This window comes from Leptonychotes weddellii, chromosome 1 (genome assembly GCF_054177405.1).
Source record: "Leptonychotes weddellii isolate Sample4059 chromosome 1, ASM5417740v2, whole genome shotgun sequence".
In the NCBI taxonomy this organism is placed as follows: Eukaryota; Metazoa; Chordata; class Mammalia; order Carnivora; family Phocidae; genus Leptonychotes; species Leptonychotes weddellii.
This window is the reverse complement of record NC_138369.1, coordinates 120320481-120332296: the sequence shown is the minus strand read 5'-3', so window position 1 is coordinate 120332296 and position 11816 is coordinate 120320481. Positions and strand designations below refer to the sequence as shown.

The 11816-nt window shown below is 43.5% G+C and overlaps 1 protein-coding gene across 5 annotated transcripts in view; it reads left to right on the top strand.

Moving 5' to 3' along the window:
* Window positions 1-11816, top strand: part of DGKG (diacylglycerol kinase gamma) — a 202566-nt gene that overhangs the window by 103318 nt on the left and 87432 nt on the right. For all 5 annotated transcript variants that reach the window (XM_081831122.1, XM_081831113.1, XM_081831108.1 and 2 more), the window contains one exon: window positions 1110-1174. In XM_081831122.1, coding sequence (XP_081687248.1) covers window positions 1110-1174 — 65 coding nt within the window. The remainder of the gene's footprint in view (window positions 1-1109; window positions 1175-11816) is intronic.

Sequence of the window (11816 nt, the reverse complement as noted above, 5' to 3'; positions counted from 1 at the left end):
TCTCCTGTTTCTTTATAAAGTCCACCCCCGCACCTAATGTGTTGGCATGAGGCCTGAGCGGTGAAGGGGTTCAACACATTCTTCTGCTGGAAAATGAGACCATTAATGAGGAGGAAAGACCAAGTGTGAGGAGGAAAGATGAGCTTGGTTTTAGGTCTGAAGCTCGGGGTTGGTTCTACAGATACACATTGTGGAGACATCAGAGATGCTAGTAATAAGTGTGAGAACTCGAGATGGTCCATGACATGGAGTGTAGGCTACAGATAGGACTCAAGGCTGAGAAGTTCTGGTCAGAGAATGGAGAGCCCAGAAACATGGTGTCATGGGAGCCTTCCTAATAGTTCTGAGGAGTAGGTGGCCAATAGCGCAGCAAAGGGGTGTGCAAATAGGAAAGCAAAGTGTCCATAGACGGTGGTAGTGCGACTCTTCTTGACCTTGGGGAAGGACCTTTCTGTGGAGATCAAGTAAAAGAAGCCAGAAGTTTAAATATATTTTTATTATCTACTAAGCATGTTATTCAATGCTACTAATTATTTCTACTGATGTGAATGATTAGAATTAATATATCACAGCATCCACCAAAGTCAGTTTTCTGGGTTTGACAATGTACCATAGTTACATAAGATGTTATTGGGGGAAGCTGGGTGAAAGGGATACAGGAACTCTCTGTACTATTTTTGCAACTTCTTGTGAGTCTTAAAATATTCCAAAATAAAAAGTATTTTTTAAAAAGAGTTAATATGGCGAGGCATTTCCAGAAATTCACACTCAGCCCCACGCGCACACGGGCTTCTGCACTGTAACTGCCCCCACACCCAGATACCCTCTCTCCCCTCAAAGGGCAGCGGCTGTCCCCTTCATTCACCCTAAACTGTGGCCGAGAATGAAAACTGCAGGGAGTCGACCGGCATAGGTTCTACAGGCACTGGTGGCTAGCTCCTAACCTTGGACCTGGTGTTCACCCTTTGCGGGAGCCTCCTGTTCTCCCCTATGACATGGACTCTCCAGGGTTGGGGGCTTTCAGTGAGAGCCTGTGTGCTTCCTTTCTTTCCGCATGGCACGGTCATGACCACTAACCAGGCGTCTGCTTCCCTCTCTTTCCCTTTCAGGATGCTTCCATCGCACACAGATTCCACGTGATGAGAGAGAAACACCCTGAAAAATTCAACAGCAGGTAAGAGTGCCCTGAGGCTGCAGCCCCCGCCGCACGGCCCGCCGGCCCCGCCCCTCCCCCACGCAGCCGGGCCAGACCGAGGCCTCCACCTGCTCTCGCCCAAACGTTCTGGCCCGGCAGCCCAGGGACGTGGCTTTCCTGCCACGTTGCCGGAAGGACGGTTTCCATTTCCAAGCAGAAAACGGTGTCAGAAACCTGCCGCAGCCTGGCCGCCTGTCCCCTCCCAGAGGATGCCGTGCAGAGGGAAGGATTGCGGGGCTGGCAGGGAGGGCGTGGTATGCCCGCCTTGAGGGGTGGGGATCTGCTCTTGGCTAACTGGAACCCGCCTCCCGGGGCTTGGCCGCTTTCTCTAGACGGAAAGCTCCCGCAGCCCTAGCCCACCCCGGAATTTCTGTGGGGAAGGCCAGGCAGGATGGCCGGGGCGGGGTGTTGGAGAGGGGGCCTCGGATTCTCTCTGTCTCGAAGGGAGGGAGCGGCAGCGGCGGGGCCGGGGCTAGGAGGGCAGAGAGGGCGTCGCCTCCGCATCCCCCGACAGCAGAGGGCAGCAGAGAGAGGCCCCTGCAGGGGCTGTGAGACCGGGAACCCACCAGGTCCCAGCCTCAGCCCTTGTGTGAAGCCTGAATGTTAGATCCAAAATTACAAGGAGAGAGAAAACCAGATCTTTTGCAAACAAAACTAAGCCCTTCTTGCTGGTGGGAGGGAATATGCGAGAAGTGAGTTGTGACTGGCATATAGCTACCCCTGGGATTGCTAAAATACCTTTCTCCATTCTTTCTTTTTTTCTTCTCGCTGATTGATTTCCATCCGTTTTCCTCTTTTGTTGTGCCCTTTCAAGATGACCATTGGCTCCCACCCCACCCTCCAGCAGGTGGGGAGGAGGAATGCAGACTGAGCCTGAAGGGAGTGACTTACGTAGCCCATAGGATTGAGCGGAGGTTGTCCAAAGACATTTGTTTAAAGATTCACACCCCAAAGAGCACCATCATTTTCATTGCTGCTCCTTTCCCCTGACCCCACTGCCTGGGAGGTTAACCCGGGAAAAAGAAAGTCTTATCATAACATACTTCAGCTTCAGGAAAAGTGATCTATGGGATCTACTAGCTGAATTAATCTTCTTAGCGTGGGCCTTCTGTCCCAAGCCTATTCCATCTGGCTCTCTCACCCAGCCTACGCATACTTACAAATCACTATTAACAGGTATGCATTTAACCCCCACCCTTACTGTAATCAGCTGACCCTCCTTGTACATTCCTTGTCACTCTCACATACACGCTAAATTATTCCTTCTCTTCCACCTGTTGTAGACGTCTTAGGTGCTCTTTTCACAGAGGTGGCCTTATGCATACTCATGCACACATACTTGTTAAAATGCCATATGCTTATGAGATCCATAGGGGTTCTGCTCATTCATTCATTCCACACTAGCTTTAGAAAATAGACTCCGTGCCAGGCACTGTTCTGTAGGTGTTTTGAACAGACGTGTAGGGGCTCACAGTCCAGTGGTGCAGACCTGAGGGCAGATATGCAGAGTGACTTGTGTGCAGTGGTATGAAACGAGCTAACCTATGGAACACAAAGCAAAGACATGGAATTTGGCGTGGAGGGGCTTCTACCCATGGAGATGCCAAGACGTGGGAAACAAGTGTGTATTTTCCAGGTTGGCAAAAAGAGAAGGGTAGCCCAGGGAGAAGGAAGCAAATGTACAGAAGGATAATAACAAGGAGTGAGAGAAGGCAGGATGCCTGGGGAAGAGCAAAGGAAGAAGCAAAACCCCTGTAGTTTGTAGTGAGTGAGGAAGCAGAGGGAGGCAGAAATTTCTCCATATTCCATAAATCAGTAGGTCAACACAGGACATAAATAGAGTAGTTGTCAATTGCCCACATGATTAAATACAATTAGAAAGATACCTCTGTCAGAAAAAAAGTTGTCATTGTGCATTTCACTGTGATCTTGTGACTGTTTTTCCTTCCCATTTCCCCATCCTATTAATAAGACTATTCTGCAGTTAGCTGCACACCCTTCCCCTGGTCGAGGTCAAGGTAGTGTGGTCGCCCAGGACGAGAGGCACACAGATTTGCGTGTAAATCCACATGCCTGCAAATAAGTGGAGACCTGGTGGCACAGAGGTGGGCCCTGTTGCATAAGGTCCTAGCAGCCTTCCTAGTAAGAACTTTGAGTCCCTGCTGCTTCTACCCCGCCTGCTTGCTCATGTGGAAAATACTCATGAGTGCCCACTTTGTCCGCTGAGAGGCAGGCGAGCAGCCATTTTCTCCAGGCTTCCTTATTTAGCTTTGGAGATGGTTTTAAATAGGCAGGTGGTTGTTGCCATGGTTACCCATTACACCAGCGGCTAAACTTAGGAAGGGCCACAAGGGATAGGAAGAAAGCTTGATACCCGGGATTTGGAAATGTAAACGATATTATCAAACAAGCCTTCGTTTTATTCTGCTGAACTGAGGTTTTCCAGAGAGTAGTCAGGGCTTGGCTAGATGTCCTTACGGTGAAGGTGCCGGGCTGGGCATTTGGGGACAACCCCGAGGTTAAATCTAGGAAGTTGTAACTGTTTGTTTTGTTTTGTTTTGAACATGGGCTAGAATTTATCAGGGAACTTGAATCTTTCACATGGCTCATTCAGTTTTCTGGGCTATTCTAAGAGGAATTCTTAATCTGAGGTACAAAGGCTGCAGGAGTTCTGAGAATACCTTGAAATTGTATAGAGGACACTGAATATAGTTTTCTGGAGAGAAAGTCCATAACTATCAGAAGGCTCTCACAGGGACCCATAGCCCTCTAATGGTTAAAAGTCACAATTCTGAGGCCTCCTTAAATCCTAAAAGGGGTTTGGGGTTTGGTTGGGGTTTTAGGAAATTCTTCCTCTGGTGGCTTCTTTACACAGGTTGTTGCCAGAGAAGGTGGTTGGTTGTCCAAAACTAAGTTATGTTCCCTAGTGGAATAGCTTTGTTAATGGAGCAAGAACCAGACCCAAGAAAGCAGGAACATGAGCCAAGTGCGATGGGCAAGGATAAAAAGGCCTTTAATGGCAGAGATGGGGCTATTTTTGGTACATTCTGCTTCCTAATCATTGACAGGCTAATAATTAATTGCTAATTTAGAAATATTATGAAAAAGTATCATCTTGTTGTTGGCAAAAACAACAGAAGACAGATTTAATTCGACTAAGATTCTAACATGTTAGTTAGAAGGTGTTCTAGGCTACGAGGATAAATAAAACCTGATTCCTGCCTTCAGGGAATTCATAGTCTAGCAAAGAAGGAAGAGTAATCTTCAAATATCTTTTACAAAGTGATTTTCACATACATGGAGGTTCCATTTTGTAGGTCATACAGCATAAAGGAAGTTGGATAGAGTAAGACACTTATTAGTGGTTGTATGCCTACATCATTTGTAAATGAATTGTTTGGAGTGCAGAAATGGTGTTATAAGGGAACCAAAGTAAGAACTGTTATTTTTTGAGCTCCTACTAGGTGCCAGCTGATAAACTAGATTCTTCAAATACATTATATTATTGAAATCCCAACATCACCTTACAAGGTAAATATTAGATAAAGGCATTTTATAGATAAAGACACTGAGGCTGGGAGAAGCTAAGTCACGTAACTGAAGTCAGACATCTTTTTAAGCACCGGAGCTGGTGTGATTCTAAGCTAGCTCCTAACTCCTCCAGAGTTCAAACTCTTGTTTTCTGCACTTGCTGTCTCCGGTGGATTTCATTCATCAAATACCTATTGTATATCAAACACGCTGATGCGTACTACATACATGGTCCCACTCAATGTCCATAATAACATGCAAGGGTAAGTGCTACTCTCTCCATTGTAGAGATGAAAATATTGAGGCAAAGGAGGGTAGAGCTTTTATCATCTCTATCCATCTTTATGGATTGTCTCTGTGGGAAGATGCCTCCTGAGTTCCAAAAGGGGACCACAGGCACACCACCCACTCTTAAGTTGTGTGGTGTGACTGTTCTCCCTATCTCAGTGTCCATAGCACAGAGCAGGACCAAATACATGATTAGTGCAGCCCACTGAAATGTCAAAATGCAGGGCCCCTTGTACAAAATTATTAAGAATTTCAAGTCCATGGGAGTAGAGCATTCATTAAGCCAAGTACAGAGCCCTTCTGAGTGTCGGGCTCCTTGCATCTATGCACATTTCTCTTCCATAAGCTGGCCCTGGCAAGCAGAGAGGAATTTATTTTTTTAAAAAAACCTCATACGTGCCAGGGCTCACAGAGGGGGGAGGTTTGCAATAAAGGTAAAGGAATGGAGGAAAGAGGGCTTCAGCTAGGGAGGAGGGAAGGGATCGTCAGTCCCTCAAACAGGCGGTAGTCAGTATTAGCAGATGAGCTGATGACACCACTGAAGTCTTGCAGATATCTAAGAACCAATCCTCCATGGAGTTTCTGGATTAACTCTCCATGAAGGATTTTTTTATATATGGAATATATACACAAAAGCTACCAAATTCCAGTGTCACTGTGGTTGAGTGTCCAGAAAGAGGAGTCTAACTATGGAATTTTTTCGTTGTTGCTCAGAAACTCAGAGCACTTGAGGAATGTGTTATTCCAAACCTGTTGAGTGCCATCCACTTGAATATGTCCCTCAGCAGTTCAGGCTGAAGCAAGATATATCCTGTTAGGCACTTCAAAGGGACCGAAACAGTGCTTCATTCCTACCAAAAGCTGACCACCTTTCCCAAAAGCCCTTGGGTAATTAATAGACTCTGGAGTGTTAGCTTTCTTGGAACCAAGCCCATGGAGTAATTGATGAGGGGTTCCCCCAGAAGCCCTAATGTAGCCCGAGACCATAAGAGGTTGGAAATACATCTTGCAAATAACTAAGCACTTAACAGATATTAATAGAATGAAGCAGCAGGGAAAAGTCTAAGTTGGCATCAAAAGTTGGCTCTGCGACTTACTAGCTGTGTGACCTTGGGCAAGTTACTTAATCTCTTTAATCCTTTGCTTCCTCCCCTGAAAATCTTGCAAGATTGCTCTAAGTATAAGGAGATCATGTGTAAGTTCATGGCACACAGTGGGTAATCGATAAACATTTGTTATTGAGTATTGTTGAATAACAAGCATGAGGAAAACACCTTAAATTGTCAATGAAATCAGTCATCATGAAGTCTTTGCTTTATTGGCATGGCCCTTGAACTGAAAAGTTGGAGGACAACTAAAAGTTGGAGGAGACCCCATCTGTGATACCTTGAATCTATCATAATCCCTCTCCTAGGGGATGGGAGGATAGCATCAATTAGCCAGGATTGAGTTGGATTCTATAGGCCTGGAGCAATAGAGAAAATTTCCTTCATAGGATCCATGGGTGTTCAAGAGGCAGAGATTTGGGATCTGAACACCAGAGATGCTAAGTCCAAATGCACAGGTCAGGCTAGAGACAGGATCAAGGTTGGGGCCACAGACCCCAGCTGACATGGTAGGAGGAGGAACAGGGTAGGAGTGAGTAAGGGGAGTTGCTGGGCAGGTGTCATGTGCTCCATGGGATACCTAGGGCTTACCAGCTGGGGCCATGGAGCACAGTGTTGGTGGGTAGGGGGTTGGCCAAGGGCAATCTGACACGATTCGTGACGACCCTTCCTTCATTCATGCTGACTCTCCCCTCACCCACCAAGCATCTCTTCTCCTACTTTAGATGAACACGGAGATATTCTGTAGGAGGCAAAATAGAAGCCAGCAAAGCTCAAATCATACAATTCTGAAAATGAAAGGGCCTCCCCTCTTGAATACCTGTAGTATGCGAAGTAGTCACAAGCATAGACTGTATCACCATTTACGTAAGATTTTCTTTTTTTTTTTTGTTAATCTAGAAATGAAACCATTCTAACTCATTCTTTCCAGGAGCCCTGTGAGGTAGCCTAGTGTTACAGCCCAGGTTTTTGACTTTCCCAAAGCATAAAGGTACAACAGCAGGGTTAAAATCCTCACCATTGGAGGCTTCATTCTGTGCCCTGAATTGGGTTTTTCTCCTCCTCGTCTAATACTCGGCACCCAAGAGAGACCTGCCCTAAGTACCCAGGGGTCCAAACTGTCTTGCACCTGTTTCCCTCAACATATCAAACTATTTTTTCAAACATCTGGGATTCAGAAAAACCCCAAGTGAAGTTGATTATGGCATTTCTATTTTTATTCTTACTCCCATAGATATTTAAAAAGGAAATGCAAACCTTATGCTTTGTGTTCAAGTACCTTTGACTCTTCAAGTCAGTTCTGACAGAGCAGCTTACTTAATTACTGGAATGTTTATATACTAGCCCACAAAAATGTTTTATCCCCCACCCTCCCCACCCATCCTTGGAAGAGATGCAGGGAGTAAAATGAATGAAATATGGGTTCATGTTTTTTTCACCAAGCGTTCATCATTATGCAACTGCATAAGTTCAGGGGTTTTTCTTGGCTGTCTTATTTGTTTACAGTCAGCCCTTGATTATTTGCAGAAACAAGGGAACAGCAACATGGATCATTTAGAGCTGTGAATGTTACTAATATTTGTGTGCAAGTCTCACTACCTCAAAGATTCACAGCATGTTAATAATATGATGAAATCACATTGACTCTTTTTTTTAAGATTTACTTATTTATTTTTGAGGGAGAGAGAGCACATGGGGAAGGGCAGAGGGGGAGAGAGAGTCTCCAGCAGAGTCCACACTGGGCACAGAGCCCTACAAGGGGCTCCCTTTCACAACCCTGAGATCATGACCTGAGCGAAAATCAAGAGTCGGAAGCTTACCAACTGAGCCACCCAGGTGCACCGAAATCACATTGACTCTTAGCATTTCCTTCATTTTCCTCCTGGCTCCCCAGCCCACTGGAATGGGTAGCACAGCTTCTCAGACTGGTACACAGGAGCAGCCTATGAGATCTCAAGGCTCCTTATAAAGTTGCTGGTTTGCCAGAACAGTTCCTTATTGTAGCTTAACAGACCTTTTCTTCTAGCCCCTGCCAGGCTCAAACAAGAAAGGTATGATTCATGTCAGCAAAGAGTGGAATCAGTTTGTGATAACATCAGAAGAAACTTGAAAACAAGCTATATCTTCAAGTTTTAGAACAGATAATCCAAAAATTATCAGTATTTATTGGTTGATTGATTTTTAGAAATATATCCATCAAAGAGCTCAAGATGTAATATATCATCAAGTTCAGAAGGGTTAAGGTCAGAATGATAAGCTTCCGGAAGAAAGTCAAAATAAGGTTAAGAACTGGCTAGCTCCTCAAATGGGTGTTGACAGTGTGGATGCTTTCCAGAGGGAAGAGGTCAGGAAAGTGCTATAATTTAATGTCTTATAAGGAAAGACTGAATCTGGGATTGTTTCACCCAAAGAAGAGAAGACTTAGGGAGAAGTGATTATTGACCTCAAATACTTAAAAAGTATTTCTCATAAAGGAGGAATTGGGTTATTTTGCCTGATAAATCAATGGGGAAAATGACTGGAAAGACCAATTTAAGCACCATATATAGGACATCAGTTCTACCAATTAGAGCCATCCTCAAGTGCAGGGGGCTACCGATGAGAGCATTTTCAGATTTTAATGTCCAGGCAGCTGCTGGACAAACATCTGGGGATCCAGGGAGGCCAGGTGCCCAAGGGTACAAGTGCTATCATCAGACAACCTGGATTCAAATGCTGGAGTTGTCATAATCACTTACATGCGACCTTCATCAAGTTACTCTTCTAAGCCTTAGTCTGCTCACCTGCAAAATTGGGATATAATATTTTATTTGTTTCCTATGGTTGCTGTAGCAAATTACCACAAACTAAGTGGCTTAAAACAACACTGATTTATCATATTGCAGTTTTGGAGGTCAGAAATCTGAAATAGGTCTCACTGGGCTAAAATCAAGGTATCCTCAGGGCGGCATTCCTTTCTGGAGGCTCTAGGGGAAATTCCATTTCTTTACCTTTTCTAACATCTAGAGGTTGTCTACATTCCTTGGCTGAGGCCCCCTTCTATCTTTAAAGCCAGCAGTGGCCAGTCAAGTCTTTCTCTACATGGCATCCTTTTGACAGTCTCCTTCTGCCTCCCTCTTCCACTTAAAATAATCCTTATGATTATATTGGACCCACTCAGATAATTCAGGATCACCTCCCTATCTCAAGGTCAGCTGACTGCCAATTTCAATTCCACCTGCAACTTTAATTGCCTTTTGCCATATGAATTAACATATTCACAGCTTCCAAGAATTAGAACATGGACATTTTCAAGACAGTATTCTGTCTACTACAAATACCTTACCTAAATACCATAGAATCATTCTGAAGCTCCAGTGAAGCAATGCATTTAAAGTGCTTATTACAAAGGCTTGGCACATTGATACTAGATTATTATTATTATCATTGTGATTATTATTATTTACATTATTACAAAAATAGATCCTACATCAAATAATAGTCATCTTGGATGACTCAAGCCCTTACCGAGATTTGGTGATTCTCTGAAAGGGACAGATAAATATCTGTTGGTCATAGGACATGAGTCATCAATACAGCAATATATGACGTGCTTTTTTCTCTTCATTTATCTTGATAAAATTTTTTCAATGCATTTGTCATTATTTAAAAATATATCATAAAGTATGATTACATAATACATTGCAGTATCATTGTAAATACTCTGTAGTGGCGCCTGGGTGGCTCAGTCGGTTAAGCGTCTGCCTTCGGCTCAGGTCATGATCCCAGGGGATAGAGTCCCATATCGGGCTCCCTGCTCAGCAGGGAGCCTGCTTCTCCCTCTCCCTCTGCCTGTCGCTCCCCCCTGCTTGTGCGCTCTCTCTCTCTCTGTCAAATAAATAAATAAATAAAATCTTTTTTTAAAAAATTAAAAATATTCTAAAAATAAATAAATAAATATTTTGTAAAGTTCAGAAACATTAAAGAAGAAACAAATCACTCATAGTGCCATCACTCAAAAACACAATATTACCTTTTTGGTGCATTTCAGCAGGTTACTTGATGCACGTATTTTTAAATATTTGTGATAACATGTTTTTATAAAGTTATATGTACCATTTCTCAAAACAACTTTTCTTTATATGAGTAATTAAGGCTTATTGTGGAAAAAATCTTATTGTCCCCCAGGAAATAAACACTGTTAGCATTATAATATATTTTTTCCATACTTGCACTGTACAGTTTTATTTACTTGAGATCACACTGTACAATGGATCAACAACCTGGGTTCAAATGCTGGAGTTGTCATAATCACTCCTGGCCTGGAGACCTATTAAAGGCTAAAATGAGTTACTGAGAGAGTTGTGGGATATCTTTCAAAGGTTTCAAACACATCATCTTTTTTTATTTTTTTTTTCTAAGATTTTATTTATTTACTTGAGAGAGAAAGAATGAGAGAGAGAGCATGAGAGGGGGGAGGGTCAGAGGGAGAAGCAGACTCCCCGCCGAGCAGGGAGCCTGATGTGGGACTCGATCCCGCGTCTCCAGGATCATGACCTGAGCCGAAGGCAGTCGCCCAACCAACTGAGCCACCCAGGCACCCCTACATCATCTTTTTTTAAACACTGGTTTAAAACACTATTAACACAGTAGGGGCATCTGGATGGTTAAGTGTCCAACTCTTGATTTCCGCTCAGGTTGTGATCTCAGGGTCCTGGGATCGAGCCCTCTATTGGGCTCCATGCTCAACGGGGTGTCTGCTTGAGGATTCTTTCCCTCTCCCTCTGACCTTTATCCCTTGCACTCACTCTCTTCCCTCCCCCTCAAATAAATAACTCTTTTTTAAAAATACTGTTAACACAGTAACATTTACGGGTTTTGGAGGGAAGTGGATATAAAGGAGCTGATTAGAATGAGCTTATCTGCAGCGGGAATTTTATTAGTCTTCTCTAATTAAAAAAAAAATCCCAGTGATTTTGTTCAGTCAATATGAGAGTTTTAAAGATATCATTACTCAAGTCCCTTTGCAAGTGAAATAACTATTTGATATGTTATGCAACTCTACTTCTGTGGAAGGGAAATTTGAAAATTTGACTCTCTTAGCACAGTTGGTAAGTGGTTTTGCTGTATTGGAATAAGACCAGTTTGTGTTTTATGTGACGATGAGAGGTAACAAAAGTTGCCATCTGAACTATGCAGTGGTGTAGTGGCTTAAGCACACAGAATATCTGGGTATTTATTGAAGTCCTTAAGTGGTGGTTTTCCTAATGTAATCAGCATTGCTCCAACCTACACTGACAATGAGAGCCATCATTTTTTAATGTTTTCAAGAATTTCATGTACATTATTTTTAACTGGCACAATGCTCCAAGTATAAGGTAAATATTGTTGATCCATTTTACAGATGAGGAAATTGAGGCTCAGAGAGATGATGCAGCTTGCTCAAGAACATACAACTAGGTAACAGGGGAACTGCTATTAAAACCTAGGTCTGTCTGATTCTGCAGCCTCCACTGATCCTGTTGCACTTCCCTGCATCTCTGGATGCCCAGTTTGGTGCCCCATGACCAAGGAAACACCCAAGAAAGAGACTAGAGAAGAACCACAGAGATAATTAACAGCCCCATGAGAAAAACTTAAATAAACCAAAATCTTTTTTTTTGTTTGGGTTTTTTGGGTTTTTGGGGGGTTTTTTTGAGAGGAAAAGCAGAGAATGT